The 17,114-nt window shown below is 39.9% G+C and overlaps 2 protein-coding genes across 2 annotated transcripts in view; one reads left to right on the top strand and one right to left on the bottom strand.

The window, feature by feature from the left end:
• The window catches only part of atp5md (ATP synthase membrane subunit k), a 550,207-nt gene that overhangs the window by 172,917 nt on the left and 360,176 nt on the right, over positions 1-17,114 (bottom strand). The window lies entirely within an intron of this gene.
• On the top strand, positions 8,992-10,691 carry LOC127526535 (uncharacterized). Its single transcript, XM_051922196.1, has 2 exons — positions 8,992-9,864; positions 9,949-10,691. Exons 1-2 carry the CDS (start codon positions 9,456-9,458, stop codon positions 10,146-10,148), a joined length of 609 nt encoding a protein of 202 aa, XP_051778156.1. The 5' UTR covers positions 8,992-9,455; the 3' UTR covers positions 10,149-10,691.

The raw sequence follows: 17,114 nt of genomic DNA, 5'->3' as shown, positions 1-17,114 counted from the left end.
ATGTTCATAGTAATGATGTCTTGACTTATAAATAAGTTGTTCAGTTTCTTTAGTTGTTAAGATGTTAAGTTCTGTATGCAGGGCCTGCCTTTTCCTGTGAAGAGCTTCACTTGGACGCCTGGCTTGTTCTTCATCTATTCTAGTAATTTCGCTTCTTAGCTCCGACACTTTCTTGGTTTCTAATTTATTTCTGTGGGAAAGATATGAAATAATCTGTCCTCTTAAGAAGGCCTTTAGAGTTTCCCAGAGTGTTCCTGCAGAAACCTCTGTGAGCGTGTTTGTCTCTAGGTGGAAGCTGATTTGTTTGCATATAAATTCTGTACAGTTCTCGTCTGCCAATAGAAGAGGGTTAAGACGCCATCTGTGAGGTGAGTGTGAGGGGCTTAATGATTTTAGCTCCAAGACTAGAGGGGCATGGTCGGAGATAACAATTGTGTCGTATTTGCACGATTTAATCGTAGGCAGGAAATTATTATCTATAAAAAAATAATCAATTCTTGAGTAGCTATAATGCACTGGTGAGTAGAACGAATATGTTCTTGAGTTTGGGTTAAGAAACCTCCAGGGGTCTGTTTTAGTCAATTAAAAACAGTGTAATTGTCTTTGCAGTGTTAGATGTCGTCCCCCCTGTCACAGGAGTCCTATCTAAGAGTGGATTTAAAACACAATTAAAGTCCCCAGCCATTATAATTTTATGAGTGTTCACATTGGGAATGGATGCAAATAGATTTTGCATGAATTCCTTATCATCGATCATTGGGTGCATAAACATTTATCAAAATCATTTTACTGTTAAATAAGTTGCCCATGACCATCACATATCTCCCTTCAGGGTCCGATACTACATCTGATGCTACAAATCGAACTGTTCTATGTATGAGAATTCCCACCCCTCTAGTTTTCTTTATAAAGCTAGAATGGAACATTTGGCCAGTCCAGTCTTTTTGTAGTCTGAACTGATCCTTGGTTAGTAAGTGGGTCTCCTGTAAAAATACTATTTTAGTGTTTAAGCCTGTTAGGTGAGAGCATACTTTCTTTCTCTTTAATTCGTGATTCAGGCTTTTAACATTCCAGCTCACAAAGTTAACTGTCCCATCATGGAGACATTGATTCTGAATTTTTAATGTCATTTTATAGTCTTACCTGGTAGTGAGGCAGTTTTAATCTTAATTTCAAAATTCCCCATGAGTTATTGCATTTTAGCCTATTGTTGCATTGATATTTATAGTTATAAGGATTAGAAGAATAGATTAGATATAGACTGCTCTCCTTCTCTCCCTCGTTTATCCCCCCACCCCCCCCATTTTGCCTCCCCACTTGAGGCTTGATCCCACTTCGCGATGTCCCGGTCCTCTGACATAGAAAGAGACAGAGCACATCCAAAATAAAACAAACCCCACCCCACAGCGGCCTTAAAGAATTAAAACAAATAGATATCTATTGCAGCTGAATTCTAAATACTATCTGCCGAAAATATAATCATTAACAGTCTTTAATCTTAAAATAATCTTCAGCAATTTTAAGATATTAAGATAATAAAAGAAAGAACCCTGGGAATGATTTTAAAAAGTAGTCTAGGATAGACAAGACACAATCTAATGCATTTCTGGATGCATTACACATACCATAAATACTGTATGTTTTCTGATCCCAGTTTTTTCATTACAGGGCCATCGAGTGCTGGAGCCTAACCAGGCTGCTTTAGATGTAATGCAGATGCCAGCCCTTTATGTGATGCCAGTCTACTGCATTGCGCACTCACAGCCACCACGCCAATTTCAAGCTGTAAGTCCTTCTAGCAACATGTCATCAGTCTGTGGGGGAAATTGTGGGCCCACCGAGTAAGAACTCAGAAAAACAGGAGGAATTTGCTCCGCCAAAGTCCACACCAGCTTTGAGTAAAACCTAAGTCCAAATGTCGTAAGGGGTTTAAATTAACTGTTGCAACATCACTGTAGGCCAGTAGCTTTAAAGTGATTTAGATGTAGATGTAGAATTAACCCTCCAAGACATCAAACATTTTTATTGAATTTAACAAATACATTAAATGGAAATTAAAACTGATTTTAAGGATATATAAAAAGATGGTTAAAAAAATTTACAATCTACCCAAGGTCTGTGGGAAAACATTCAAGGGAAAGAGAAAGGAAATGCCAGCATATCCTCTAGACAGGACACCAGCACAGTCATCTAATCAATAAAAAGCAAGATTAATAGATGATTTTAGGGAAATAAATGAAAGGAAAAGTGTCTCCAATGTAACTGACTGGTGACCATCCAGTCTTATACACTTTGTACAGCAAATGACCACTCAGTGATACTGGAACTGAATGATATACCAATGCACATGACAGAAAGTTCAAGAAGAAGTAAGTTGGAAGAGGAGGACAGAGAAAAGATGTGTGTGTGCGTATGTGTGTGTAGGGTGGGTTCAGCTGCTTTCCATCATCAGACCATTGCCAGGTTTGCAACGATGATGCCCAAAAAGTAAAATCTTTGTTGAACAGAGATGATAGCAACATCAGAGATGTGCAGGAATGGTAAAATATTTAGTTAGTGAGGAATGTCCAAAGAGTGCATTGTGGAAACTGAACAATAGGCAACAGACCAGAAGTAAGATATTGGTGGAAATGTAGAGAAAGGACCCTGAAACAGTGATTTAAAAGGGCTCAGAAATCAGTCCCATAGCATTTGTAAGGGGTGAGGTATAATCAATGTACAAATGTAAACTAAATATGTGTTTTTTTGGTGGACAGAGGCTTTCTTAAAGATATTATTGCACGACAAAGGAATAACTGAGGGAAGGTTATGCATTCAAACTAAATAAATAGGGAAGAGCTTGTAAGTTGCTTTAGATAGAATACTGAGTTAGGCTGCAGGAAAAATGTAGTGGATGAGAAGAAAAAAGGGAAAGAAACTCCATATGCCTTTAGGGAATGCATGCAGTTAAATGTAAGAGGAATTGTGAAACCTGGGCTCTATAGCACATTCATAAATTAATAATTTATCCCTCTCCCTGCTTTCATTGGTCAAGACTCCTGTCTTTAATACAAAAGCACAGATTTCTGTTTGTGAACTACTTTCATTTTCCTGAGCTGTTTGTTTAACATTTTAGCAAAAAATACATGCACTTTGCATGTTGCGAGCATACGACTGGATGACTTGATGTGTAGATTATACAAAATGAGTAATGTGAGATTTTTTTTCATTAACTTTTTGTTATTCTGTTCTATTTTCTGGTTACCTTGTTCTATCAGAAACTTTATGTTTGTTCTCCATGAATAGAGAGGGAGAGGCAGGTTGAGAGCATGCACTGATACAGCATGTTGCCGCACCCACCACACCTCAAGATCCCAAACTAGGACCAGAGTCCAGTTGTGCAGTGGGTAACACCTCAGCACCACACTAGTTCAAGTGGAATGCAACAGTGTGAGGTTTTTTTTACAGTGGCTGAAGTGCCAATCCGCCACCGACTCCAAAGTGGTTTTCCCTGCAAGTTAGAGGAATTGCTTGAAGGTTAACATCATAGCCAGGATGGAGCAATTGCAAGTTAAGAGCCTGGCTAAAGGGCCAAATGGAGTGGAATCACTTCTGGGATTTGAACTGGCAACCTTCCGATAGCCTCAGAGCCACCACTCTCCATAAAAACAGATTAAAAATTTTTCTTGGCCTTCACTACAAACTACAAGAGCTAAGGAACATATTAAAACAATAGTATTTTTGGGTGGAGTAAAGTAGTCAATTTGTTTGAAACAAGTGAAGTAAAAACAAGTACTGCAATGTCTTTGTATCCTGCATAATGGAAAACTTGCTTGATTCTAGAGAAATCATACCTTAGACAGGGCAGTAATAGGTGGACTAAAAGATTTCTCAAGCACAAAAATAACATCTGCACTTAAAGTACATTCAGCATTCAAGAAGCATACAGTTGAAATTATCCAGCCATCCATTATCTAACCCGCTATATCCTAACTACAGGGTCACGGGGGTCTGCTGGAGCCAAGCCCAGCCAACACAGGGCACAAGGCAGAAGAAACAAACCCCGGGCAGGGTGCCAGCCCACCGCAGGGCACACAGTTGAAATTATTGCACTGCTATATGTAAACCTTACACCTTTTTATATATTTATTTTTGCCTGAGGCTTTTGTTTAGGTTCTATTTATTGTTATGGTGCCCATAGAATTTAACCATCTCTGACATCATCAGCAAGACACCCAGGCATCACTGTCACACACATGCACATGTATTCACCCATCTGATTTCACAGATGTCTTTTTACAAAAGCCAGGCTGTAAGCATAACTTGCGTGCTGGTGCTTCGTTTCAAAAACACAAAAAAATGAAATGAGGAATCTTCTGTCTGTTTCTTATTAGAGGAAGTTCTGGACCTTACCCACCAACAACAAACATCTCTTTGTCTTGTTCTGTATGCCATCTGTCTCTGAGCACATTATCTGCAGTCTGTTTGTGCTTTTGATATCTGAGGGGATTTTGTGAGTCTATCCAGTCACCCTGGTGCCACACTTCTCCATTTAGCAGTGACCCAATTCTTGTTAAACTATTTATTGTGCTATGAGACACTAGTAGCCTTTCTGATAAGTTGCTTGTACAAAGAGGCAGTGACGCTTTGAGTTTCATGACTGTTATTGATTTTGTCTATCATGTGTCCATCTGTCCGACAGAAGAACTTTCAAATAAAATTCACCAGAAACTCTCTCTTCTTTGTCTTGTCTGCAGTCCATAGCCAATCAACAGATGTCTTTTCTATTGTTTCTACACCGCCAGCCAATCACCAACTGAGTTGCTGTAGTCCTTGTTCCCGTCTTTCCTGTGCTGCTAAATAGGCCCGTCCCTATCTGCTGATGCCCCTTTACTGTTTGCCTGCACAGCTGGCCATCAACTGCACTTTTTCTTTGTCTGTCTGTCTGCCTGCTTGTCCTCATACAGTATGTTCTATAACAGCCAGACAGTTTATCTTTATACAGTATGCACAGTTTAACTGGTCTTTCAAAACATTCATGCCTCCTGGACATCCTTCATCTTTTAGAGGAGAATAGGCTACATGAACATGGTAATGGTGACATACATCCGGTAAAATCTCAGCCAGCACTGCAGTTGTAATTTTTCCTTAGTGGTGAGAATGTCAGAGAAAAAGAAGTTTAAAGTTTCAGTGTACTGATAGCTCTACAGTTGAACATTATCGTTTACCTTTATGTTGAGCTTCCAGTAAGTACAACAAGTTTTCATAAATTTCACTCCGATATGGAAACCCGATCTAAACGGATCATCACTATTTGGAGACAGAACTTTACAGTTAGTCCCCATACCCGAGTTTGTAGCCGTCATTTTAAAAAAGAAGATTTTTGCGAGCCACAGTCTGACACAGTGTAAGAAGAGAGTGGTCCCTGTGTTGTTAGAGTGGAACAATGTCTCCGTTCCACTTTCAAGACTGGGGATTTGGGAGAAGAGAAAGCAACAGAGAATGGTTGGATTATTTGGTAGCACTTGATGAAAACATATCTCTCCAAGATGAGATCCTCCGGCTGAGGAAACAAATTGAGACTGTTACAATGAAGCAGGGGTATGGCATTCACTGTTTTGCTGGCTCAGACAGAGACATTTACTTTTTTACAAGGTAGGATGTCCAACCGACTCATGTTATTATGTATTGTAGCATTGGCGTCGAGTGCCACAATGGGTGGATTCTCTGCTCTTTACGTGGCTCTTTGTGGTGACTCACTATCTTTAAAAGGATTGCTTGCCTTATGCCGCGCTAGTAGTATTAGGGCAAGGTGCTTCTGTCAAACTGTCAATCAAAAATGATTGATGACTAGATCGCCCCTCCTCCTTTCCTCTGATTGGTGGATTTAAATGATGCACCCTGTCCCCGTCCTGAGATTTGAGGATTGAAATGATTCTCACACCCCCGTCCTGTGATTGGTGGGTTTAAATGATGCTCCCGCCCCCTGTCCTGTGATTGGTGAATTCAAAATTGTCCCCTCCCTAACCCTGCCCAGACTCCAACTTAATCCCACCCCATCCACCAGATTGGTCAGGGCTTATGTCAAGAGCAGTTTGATGGGTGTTGATCCCACCCAGACCCCACATTAATCTCACCCCACCCACCAGATTGGTTCAGGGTTTGTGTCAAGAGCAGTTTGATGGATGCTGCCTCTGCTTTGCCCCCTGGTCTGTCAAGACCTGTTTGTTGGCTGGCATCCCCCTCCCTGCCCCTTCTCCTGAGGTCCTTTATATCAAAAGAATGACCTTGCCATGAACCCTAGGCCTGATTGACATATCCAGACATTTTCCTGCTCATACCCAGCCATCAAGGTCTCCCTTATAGCCGTTCCTGTGTATCCTCTCAATGGTGCTGAAGCATGTCCCTGCATTATTTTAATATTATCACAAGATTAAAATATCTATCTATCTAACCTTTGCTTTATAATTTGTAAAAAAAAAAAAGGAATGCCTGTTCTATCTAAACTGCTTTAAATTGCTCTCTATACGCTGCCGTTTGAGTGAAGCAGCCTTCCCCATCTCACAGAAAGCCATCTCACAGAAAGGCACGCTGACAGCCGCTGTGCATTCATGTCTCAGTGTGTAGAGATAGAGAGAGAGAGAGCAACAATGTTCCTGCTGCTTGAATCTGGCAGGCCCTGCGTGTGCACCTGGCTGTGTGCTGCTGAGCCCCCGGCCGACCCCTACTTCGCTGAGAAAACAGACGCTCGTTTTCTGGTTTTTAACTTTTGAAGGTAAAGGATTTTAGGTATTGCATGTAAAGCACAAGATAACTAGTTCGATATAAACCTTTTAAAAATCACACAGTGGTTAATAGTATACAGCAATTACCTTTAAATCATGTTTGATACGTATAAAAAATCTATCTATCTATGTAAAGTAAACCCTTTTCTATCAAATACACCACATTTTAAATAATACCACTCTTTATACCTAACATTTATAGGACATTTTCCAAATGGTTTATTCTTGCAGAATTAGCCTTATATTGCTTTTTTATTCAGAGACAAGAAGACTTAAAATACTTTTTGTGTTGCATGGGAAAGATATTATGTTAAGCAATCTTAAAACGGAGCGCACACCTGCTCAAACATTATGTGAAATACTAAATGTAAGATTAGCTTTTCTTTTGCTGATACGCATAATTGGATATGACACAAGAACAGGTTCAAACATACTGGTCTTTAACATAAGTTCATATCTTCCTGTTGTAAATGTAACGCGGTCTTAAAACAGGTCAAAGGGCACACATTTGCTAAAAGAAATCATTCTCCTTATTATAAAGTATGCTTTCAAAAAATCCATCTCTTTTCGGTATATATAAATAAGCGTTCAGACTGGTCCATTGCACAGCTTGCCGTTAATACTGAAAGATGACTCCAAATCTCACCGAAAGACAAAACAGTGCGTCTTCAATATCTTATTAGGATAATGTTTTCTATTTATTTATTTTTTATGGATAGGACTAAATGAAATATAATTATTGTTAATACAGTCTATTCTCCCGAGAGTCCCGGCAGTCAAGATCACGTTACGGCATAGTATTGATTATTATACGCGTCAAACAAGTATGCTTTAAAAAACATATTGCTGAATCCTTAGATTTTATTGTTAGATCAATATTTCCAAGTTGATTCTCCGATCTATTACGCGGAAACCAGTAAGTCCCTTTTAAAAAAATTATACCTGTTTAAAACGAGAGGGGCTGGGGATTTAAAATCCAAAATGACGTTGATCATAGGTTACCGTTAATTATTATGCTCAGTACCATCTCTCTGTGTGTAGGCATGTGAGCGTACTCGTGTGTGTGTAATATAAGTTGTAGCATTTTATATTTACTTCTATCTATCTATCTATCTATCTATCTATCTATCTATCTATCTATCTATCTATCTATCTATCTATCTATCTATCTATCTATCTATCTATGTGTATGATGATTAATGTACAAATACAATGTTCATATTACTGAAGCAAGCAATATTAGTTTTTTCTGTTACCGTAATGGGCATTTCAATCAATTAGCTTTTGTCTCGACCAGGCTGTCTGTTTTTATTTACGTCTTTAGATTTTAAAAAGTTTTTATCTATCTTGGTGTAGGGATTGCACGTACATTTTGTTAAAGAGTACTTTGTATGCAAAGCGTAAGCGAACGCCTGTGTAAAGTATTTTGGATAGTTACAAATAGCAGATAATGTGCAAGAGTCTATCTATCTATCTATCTATCTATCTATCTATCTATCTATCTATCTATCTATCTATCTATCTATCTATCTATCTATCTATCTATCTATCTATCTATCTATCATAAAAATAGAATTTTTATATTTACATGCTTCTATCTATCCATCTGAACTGGTCATGAAATGGGGTGACGAGGATTAAAATGTGCAGGGGAATAATTAAGTGCATGAACGGAGTGTGTGGTTATTTGTGTATATGGATGGTTGTATAATGGAAAAATTTGTTGTGACACATTAATAAAGGTTGTTTTAAAAACGAAAATCTATATATCTATCTATCATATAAATAGATGTTGCAACACATTTATTTGCGTATGTACTATTGCAGCGACATCCAGCCAGAGCTGCTATAAGACTCACGGTGGTGAGAGGGTTACCTTTGAAACTAATATCAGATCATTGTTGTTTGAAAGAGCGCATCCATTTTGTTTTCTAGATCACAACCCTTTACAATCTGAAATAGCTTCTCAAAGGGCTTCCCCTGATCTATCCAATTGCAGTAAGTGTCATTTTAGGTTTCAGTTTGTCGAACAAACATAGGTTGTATACATAACGCCAGATTTTGTGAAAAGGTGTCTTTAACTGAGAAGGCCAAACTTTATTTCCAGATCCCAGTCCACAGGGTGTTTTAACGCAAGTGCTGGATGGTTCAGAAAATCTTATCAATCTACCAAAACTGGCAGAACCTACAGACCGCGCAATAACCGCCACCCTTTGAGAGCAGAGCAACTTTCAGCATTCTCCTCTACCATCTGAGTTCAGCCTTCGTTCAAGTCTCCTGCATTCTCCTCTGCTATCACCAACGCCCTCTGATTGCACCCGCCGTTCATCTCTCCTGCAATCCCCTTTGCCATCAATGCCTCACTCCGACTACAACCCTCGATGAAGAATTCATCATTCACCTCGATATTCCTTTCGTCAGTACAACGAGCAGAGCCGCCAAGAAAGACTGGAGCGGGTGCAGGTGGCTGCGGACCTTCACCAGTTACTGGTTCGAATTGTAGAATCAGAATCTCCTATGTACACTTCCACACCTGAATTGAGATTATATATGATATATATGTATGCTTTTTACATGGTTCTGACCCAAGATTAAAGGATAGGTTTTATATTCCTTTTTCATTATATTAACATTGACTGCAAATTGTTATATTCTGTCTTCATAACAGCAACCTTTGATTAAATTTAGGTCATGCCTGAAAACAGGTATAGCGGCAGCAGCGGTACCGGCAGCGACAGCGACCGTGAACAGCCTAGAGGGGCTAAAGGTAGGAAAAGACCGTCCAGTGAAAACCTGAGACTATTAAAAGAGATGTTTGATAACCTTGAATATCCTATAACACCCCCTGAAATTCCCACATTGACGAGAACTCCTCAAATTTTTCAAGCACCATCCCCAGTTGCACAACCAGTCAACAATTTTGACATCATTAATAATTTGATCCAGGTTCTAAATTCTGATGAAATAGCCATCTTGAACGCTCTGCTGGGGCTATTGAGGAAGGCCTATTCTGAAGCCAGAACATCTTCAGATCTAGGCCCTTCACAACAGCCTAATGCCCTAGACACGATTGTAAAATCCCCACAACCTTCTATCTCCGGTACAAGTAGATCCCCACTTCAACACTTACCTGCCGACGACTTGACTACGTTGAACGGCCCAGTAATACAACCTTCTACCTCAGGTACAAGTGAGGCCTGTCTTCAACACTCACCTGTTGATGACTTAACAGCGGTAGATAATTCAGCCTTACATCCTCAGACCGGAGCCGGAGTGACTAGTCCGTTCAGGGCAAACTTGAGTGTCGACACTAACTCTCCACAGCCATCTACCTTGCATATGGCGAATCCTTCATCTCCAGAGCCGTCAGTAAGCTCCCTGTAGCCCTCTACCTCTAGATTAAATAATTTGTATATAACTGAGCATCCAAAATTTAACAATATCGAGATTAGACACCGTTTCAATTTTCGAGAGGCCTACAAACTTCATTTATTTGCCGAAGTTTTTAATCATATACATGAGACCCTTCAGCAAATATTAAACAGTTTTGTGAGCACTTTGAACCCTAAGGATCTAGTCCAGCTAGAATTACATGCCGATTCTCTCAATCCAAGTATTTTTTCCCTAACCACTGCTGGTACACTTTCTGTTGAGGACTTTTTTAACCAAATTGAATTACTTCTCCAGAGTCACGCTACTGTTTTAGCCGATTCGAGTCTGATGCAAATCATTCAGGTTGTGAGGGCCCCATCTGGTGGTGGGGGGCCTAGGCATAAAGCATGTACCATTTTCAATGACATAATCATGCAAAAGAAACAGAAGCACCTATGCATCTCCATCAACCTGGATGATCAGTGCTGTTTTGCCAGGGGCTTGCTGGCTGTATTAAACGATAGGTACAGAAACAATCAGAAATTGTGTGAACAAGAGCCCGTCAATTGCACATCAGGGCTGGATTATCACCGACCAGAAAGTAGCGTTGCTAATGGGTGTTAAAATTAGTATCTGGTACCGGGAACCGAACACTAGCGCTCTATTAAAATTTGAAGCGTCCCATGCCAGAAAACCAAAGAAGGTGTTCCTGTTTTTGCACAATGAGCATTATTACGGTATTTTGAATCTGAAAGGATTTCTGGGATTTGACTATATCTGCGATTTCTGCTACTCGGGATATTCTACCCCGTCATGACACCTCTACAAACATCACTGTGACGTCTGTTTATCTACAGACTGCTGATGGGTTGCCGGTGAGGCTTTCAATGTCACAATTGCAATCGTTTTTGCCAATCAATGTTTTGCTTCGAACTTCACAAAACGCGTAAATTTAAAGAAAAGACACGTCAATCTGAAAGCATCTGTGACGTCCTTAAAGTCTGCGCTCTATGTTACCAGAGATACAGTGTGAAAGCTGAGTCAAAACCGCGCAAGTGTCATCCCAGACACTGTTGCGTTTATAGAGTTGAAATGAAAGAGTCAGATGAAAATCATCAGTGTTTTATTTAAAGCTTACCACAAAGACCAGTCCACGAAAAGCACATGTTCTACGATTTTGAGTGCCGTCAAGATGTCGGGACCCACATCCCAAATTAAATCCACTGCATGCATTGGAACAGTAAATCGTGGAGTCGGGACGGTGAGGACTGTGTAGCAAAGTTCAGATATCGGCGCCCGAAATAATAAGATTACACGTTCATAGCTCACAATTCTAAGGGGTATGATGACTATTTCTTAATGAAATATCTCGTCGAGAACGGTCAAACCCCATTTGTTACAACTCAGGGATGTAAACTAATGTGTTTTATAGAAGAAGATTATGACTTGAGATTCATCGACTCATTGAATTTCTTACCTACAGTATGAAATTGAGCAGTATGCCCAAAGCCATGGGGTCCCAGGCTGAAAAAGGGTATTTTCCCCATTTCTTTAACACCACTGAAAATCAAAATTACATCGGTCCATACCCAGATCCTAAATATTACGGAATTCAACACATGATGAGCAAGGAAAGAGAGGAATTTCTGTCTTGGTACAAATCGATTAAACACGAAACCTTCAACTTTAGACAAGAAATGGCCTACTATTGTAGAAACGACGTTGTTATTTTGAGGACAGCTTGCATGAAATTTGGAGAGTAAGTGCTCAGGATCGGTAATATTGATCCTTTTCAGTGTATGACCCTAGCTTCTCTCTGTCTGTCCATGTACAGACAAAATTGCATGCCTAATAAATCAATTTGAATAATTCCGAGTGATAATTACAAAAGCATCCACAAAGCTTATTCTAATGCTTCTATTCAGTGGTTGATGTTTCTTTCTGAGAAGGAAAAATAAACATTCGGCACCTTTAATCAGAGGAAAGAGGGAGGGGCGATCAAGTCATCAATCATTTTTGATTGACAGTTTGACAGAAGCACCCTGCCTTAATACTACTAGTGCAGCATAAGGCAAGCAATCCTTTCAAAGATGGTGAGCCACCACAAAGAGCCACGTAAAGAGTAGAGAATCCATCCATTGTGGCACTCGATGCCAATGCTGCAATACATAATAACATGAGTCGACTGGACGTCCTGCCTTGTAAAAAAGTAAATGTCTCTGTCTGAGCCAGTAAAATTATGAATGCCAAACTGCTGCTTCATTGTAAGGGTCTCAATTTGTTTCCTCAGCCGGAGGATCTCCTCTCGGAGAGATATGTTTTCGTCAAAGAAGCGATCAAGTCATCAATCAATTTTGATTGACATTTTGACAGAAGCACCCTGCCTTAATACTACTCACGCTAATTGGAAAAAACGCATGTGACTGTGCAGAATTGCAGTTTTTTTAGGCGCTCCATTAATTGATGATGTAATGAAAAGTCACTGACACAAAATGAACCAGTTATGCTATTGGCTCTTTTTTCTCTCTTGGTTTTGTAGCTCTTAAGAGACTTTGGTTGTCGCTTTATATGACTGAATGACCAGAAGGGTGGGGCTTGTTCTAGACATCATGGTGGTAATGCCCTTACTGGGCATCATCTAGGGGCATTTGAAAAAGGAGCAACAGCATCCCCTCTGGTCCCAGATTAGTAGTGCTTACCATAGCTGAGCTTGTCAGGGAACCCCCAAATGCCCATGCATGGCAGCTACCACAGGCAAGGACAAGGAACCTACTCAGTGTATTAAAAAAACAAACTTGGTGACTTATCTTCATAATCTACACTTTGTTAACTAATATCAGAGCTACCTGCCCCACCCCTAGTGCTTCATTAGGTTTGTGTCAAATGAACAAATTTTCCTATAATGCTTTAGAATAATTTAAAATAATGATAAGCATTACATAAATTCAATTAACTGTGCATTATTTAATAGTTTATCAGGTATAACAATTTCCTTTAAATATGATAATATTGTCACTACCACACCATGTTCTAGGCCCTTTGCCTTAAAAGCTATATCTGTAGTGAAGCTGCAGCACAAAATAGTCAGAAGGGGGTAATAGGTCTCAAAAATACCCAAACACCTGATCAGGAGCTCACTGGTCAGCCTCAGAAGCAGGCCTCACTCCAGGTAACCTGACCCCAAATTCAACAGGCAGACTTCAAGGTCTGCATAGACACAAAAGGGGTTCTTGCTTAAATGGTTCAAAAATAGTTTTAAATGTCGACATACCAAAGGGAGAGGATGACTGTTAAGTTCTGGCTTGAGATCACAAAGGCAACCACAGAGTCTTTATAAATAAAGAATGTATTTATATGAACAAAAAGAAGCACAAACTATGGCAAAACAAAGGAAAATGGAAAAATAAGGCAAAAATGCAACCTAATGCAAACAAGTCTATTCCATTATCCTGTAATCAGCAATCTCAAAAGCAGAAGCAAAAATATCCAGAAATCAGAACAATACTCACTGTCGTAATATGGCATTTAGGGGGTTTCTGAGGTGAAGGAATCTAGCAATTCTAGTAATCTTTTTCTTTATTGTGTTTTAATGTTGTTTAAAATGATGCATATTCTTCCACAGCACCATCTTGTTTTCTCTGTGACGCTGCCATGTTGGAGACTTGTTATTATGATGCAAGGCCATGTTGCTGAGAGGACGGTTCTCGTTCTTGAAGTCATGGATCATGATGTCACTAGCACAACATTTAAAAAGCCAGAACCATGAGTACCAAAATCATCCAAGACTGAAGTCCAGAAAGAAAAATCTTTGTCTCGTTTCCTATTATTAGTTTTTGAGTCTGTTGGTTATGACATTTTATTTCTGTCTTGTGTTTCTTGGCTCTGGTTAGAAGTACACTTTTTGTTGTACGACTTACCACTCTGTGATGGTCCAGGTCAGCTCCATGCTCCCCCATTGCTTTTGGGAGCTTTTCCAACCTGGCACCATTGATAGTCATTTGCAGAGATGAGCCAGGCAAGTGAGGACACAGACATCCAGCCAAGGGGTAGGTGCAAAAGTGACAATGCTTTTATTTAAAACCAATCAAAAAACAGTGTCCAAAGTGCAGTGCATAACATTGTCCCCAATAAATAAAAAAAATAATCCAATAAAATCAAATTGATGATGAAGGTTAAAAGTTATTCAATAAATACTCAATTAAAAACAAAGTTAAAATCCAGCGTTGAGCTACTTTTTGTATGAAAATGTGCTATATAAATAAATGTTGTTGTTGTTGTTTAAAATTCACGAGCCCTCCAAAATCTGATGTCTCCCTGGCTTACCCAATTTGGATCTCGCAGTGTGAGGAAACGTCAACCAGGAGGCGCAGACAACCCTTTGATCCTGTCCCGTGTCCCTGCCACCAATCCCATGGCATTCCATGGGCATTCTCCAAGCCCAGCTCCCTTTGACTCCTGCTGCCATTCCCCGGCCTTGCAGGAGTATTATTGGTTGCGTCTGCTCTCTAACTGCTCAGCAGGAGTAACCCTCAGCCCCACACGCTCCATCCTATGAACATCAGCCCTATCTTGTCTCTCTCTCGCTCCTGCTCTTCTCTCCATCCTTTAACTTCTGTCTCTCTTTTCATTTTCTCTTCTCTGTTCCTTCCTGTCTGCCATGCCGGCTCTTCTTTACATGGCCTGATTGGGCCCAGGTGTGATGCACCACTTCCTCCGAGGTAAGAATGAGGCACATGACTGATACTTACAATCACACGTGTATGCGCAATCAGCCAGGCACCCCGACCATCCTCGGAGTGGCACCGTCTTGCACACACTTGCCCCCCATTCTGACCATGCACACTCTCAGGCACGATTATACAGTATTTTTAAAACTTGCACAATGCCACAGACCACTTATCACACACTCTGTCTTCTGAATATGATTCTGGCTACATATCCTTAGCTTTGTTATTTAATTGTCTTCCTGCTTATGACACCTGCAGGTATTCTGACTTCTATGTGTTATCTCCCAATCCCGTTTTCTCTCACAAAAAACTGCCATAAAATTCCAATGACACTCTGAACAAATCCATCTCTTCCACCTAAATATAAAGATAGAGGGTGGTTGCTCAAAACTGATGTCATGTTGCCCCACTTCTTGAGGTTCCACCCACAATCAACTTAAATACACAATACCTACTGTGGCAGATGGCAAGGGCCCTTACCTGGCTGGGATACCTTCTTAAGAGAAGGACAGGGGAAGAGAGCGTGTACAGGACATTGCTAGGTGGCAGCCCCCCTGGATTGCAGTGGCACTGTAGATTCCCACAGGGCATTCTGGCAGTTAGAGTTTGCTGGCTAAGCCCTTTTGGGTTCCAAGGTGCTGCAGGGGCTGCAGAGCCCTGCTTTATCAGGCTTCCGCATCACCCAGAAGTGCTCCCAGACCATGCTAACGACCCCCCAGAAGTATTGCTGGGTCCAGGATAAAAGGAGCCAGAAGCCACTGTTCCAGAAGCCAGAATCAGGAGGAAGGTGACAAAGCTTGCTGGAGGAGTAGTGGTGGCAGACAGAGAGAAAGAGAGAAGAAGAGACAGTCGGAGAAGACAAAGACAAAGTGCTGTGTGCTGCTTTATTATTGTATTGTGCTTTATTCAGTGCTTATTGAGAGGGAAACTGTTGGGAAGAGTCTCCTGCAACTGAATAAAAGCCCTGTGTGTTGGTGAACTTGTGTCTGTGTCTGCTTGTGTCCGGTTTGGGGAGCTGGTGCACCCCCTGCAAGCCACACTACTTTCTAAATATTATTAAAAAAACAGTTAAAAATATATTATTATTATTATTAAAATATTATCTAAATATTATTAAAAAAAAGCATCCCTCTGTACTCCTTTTGGTGTCTACCATTGCTGCTTTTCTTGTATTTTGTTTTAATTGTACCGTTTCTCTTAGAATAATTGGTCATTATAAAGTCGGCCTGTGTGCATGAGTGTGTCCTGCAAATGACTGGCACCACTGTTAGGAATGAGCTGAAGTTCTGCCCCCCACTCCCTGCTGTTGCTGCCTTTTAACCCGTGTGTGTGTGCTAGACCATCAATTATGTTGTCTGTTAGGCTTTTTTTCTCTGAATTTACTGTCTTAATCTTCTTTATTTATTTATCTGGTTTGTACAATGCTATATACAGTACTGTATACCCTGCTGTTCTGTCTTAAACTCTGTGAAGTGCCTTGAGCATGGGAAAGGTGCTATATAAATAAAATGTATTATTATTATTTTATTTTACTCCTGGCCCCTCCCACTTGGGTCTGTTGCACAGCAACCTTTGTAGTAGTGCAGCGGTCACATGAGGATGGTGCTGAGACTGTGGCTCCACTTATGCACTGCATTGCCTGATCCCACCTGTTTAGTGGCTTACAGGTTTTTTTAATTGTACTTAAGTGTACAATTGTACATTTTCAGATATCTCAAAATGCCTGCAGATGTATTTGAGATATCTCAAAATGCACAGGAACGTATTTCAAGATATCTCGAATTGCATGCAAGATATCTTGAAATGCATTTCAGATATCTGAAAATGTACAGCATATCATTTCAAGACATCTTGAAATCTATTTGAGATATCATAAAATTCTTTTTAGATATCTTAAAATAGCTGTATTTTTAGATATTTATAATTCAATTTGAGATATCTAAAATGCATTTCCAGATATCATAAAATGTATTTTAAAATACAGTGGTACCTCTGGTCACGACCATAATTCATTTAGAAAACTCTGGACGTGACCTGATTTGGTCACAACCCGAACGTAATTTCCCCATAAGATTGTATGTAAATATGATTAATCCGTTCCAGACCGTACAAACTGTATGTAAGTATTTTTTTTTTATTTTTAAGCACAAAAATAGTTAATTAAACCATAGATTCACAGTGTAATAGTAAACTAAATGTAAAAACATTGAATAACACTGAGAAAACCTTGAATAACAGAGAAAACTAACAT

The sequence above is a fragment of the Erpetoichthys calabaricus genome, chromosome 2 (assembly GCF_900747795.2).
Source record: "Erpetoichthys calabaricus chromosome 2, fErpCal1.3, whole genome shotgun sequence".
Taxonomy (NCBI): Eukaryota; Metazoa; Chordata; class Cladistia; order Polypteriformes; family Polypteridae; genus Erpetoichthys; species Erpetoichthys calabaricus.
Note: the sequence above shows the minus strand (reverse complement) of the source record. Positions and strands in the feature narration are given on the sequence as shown.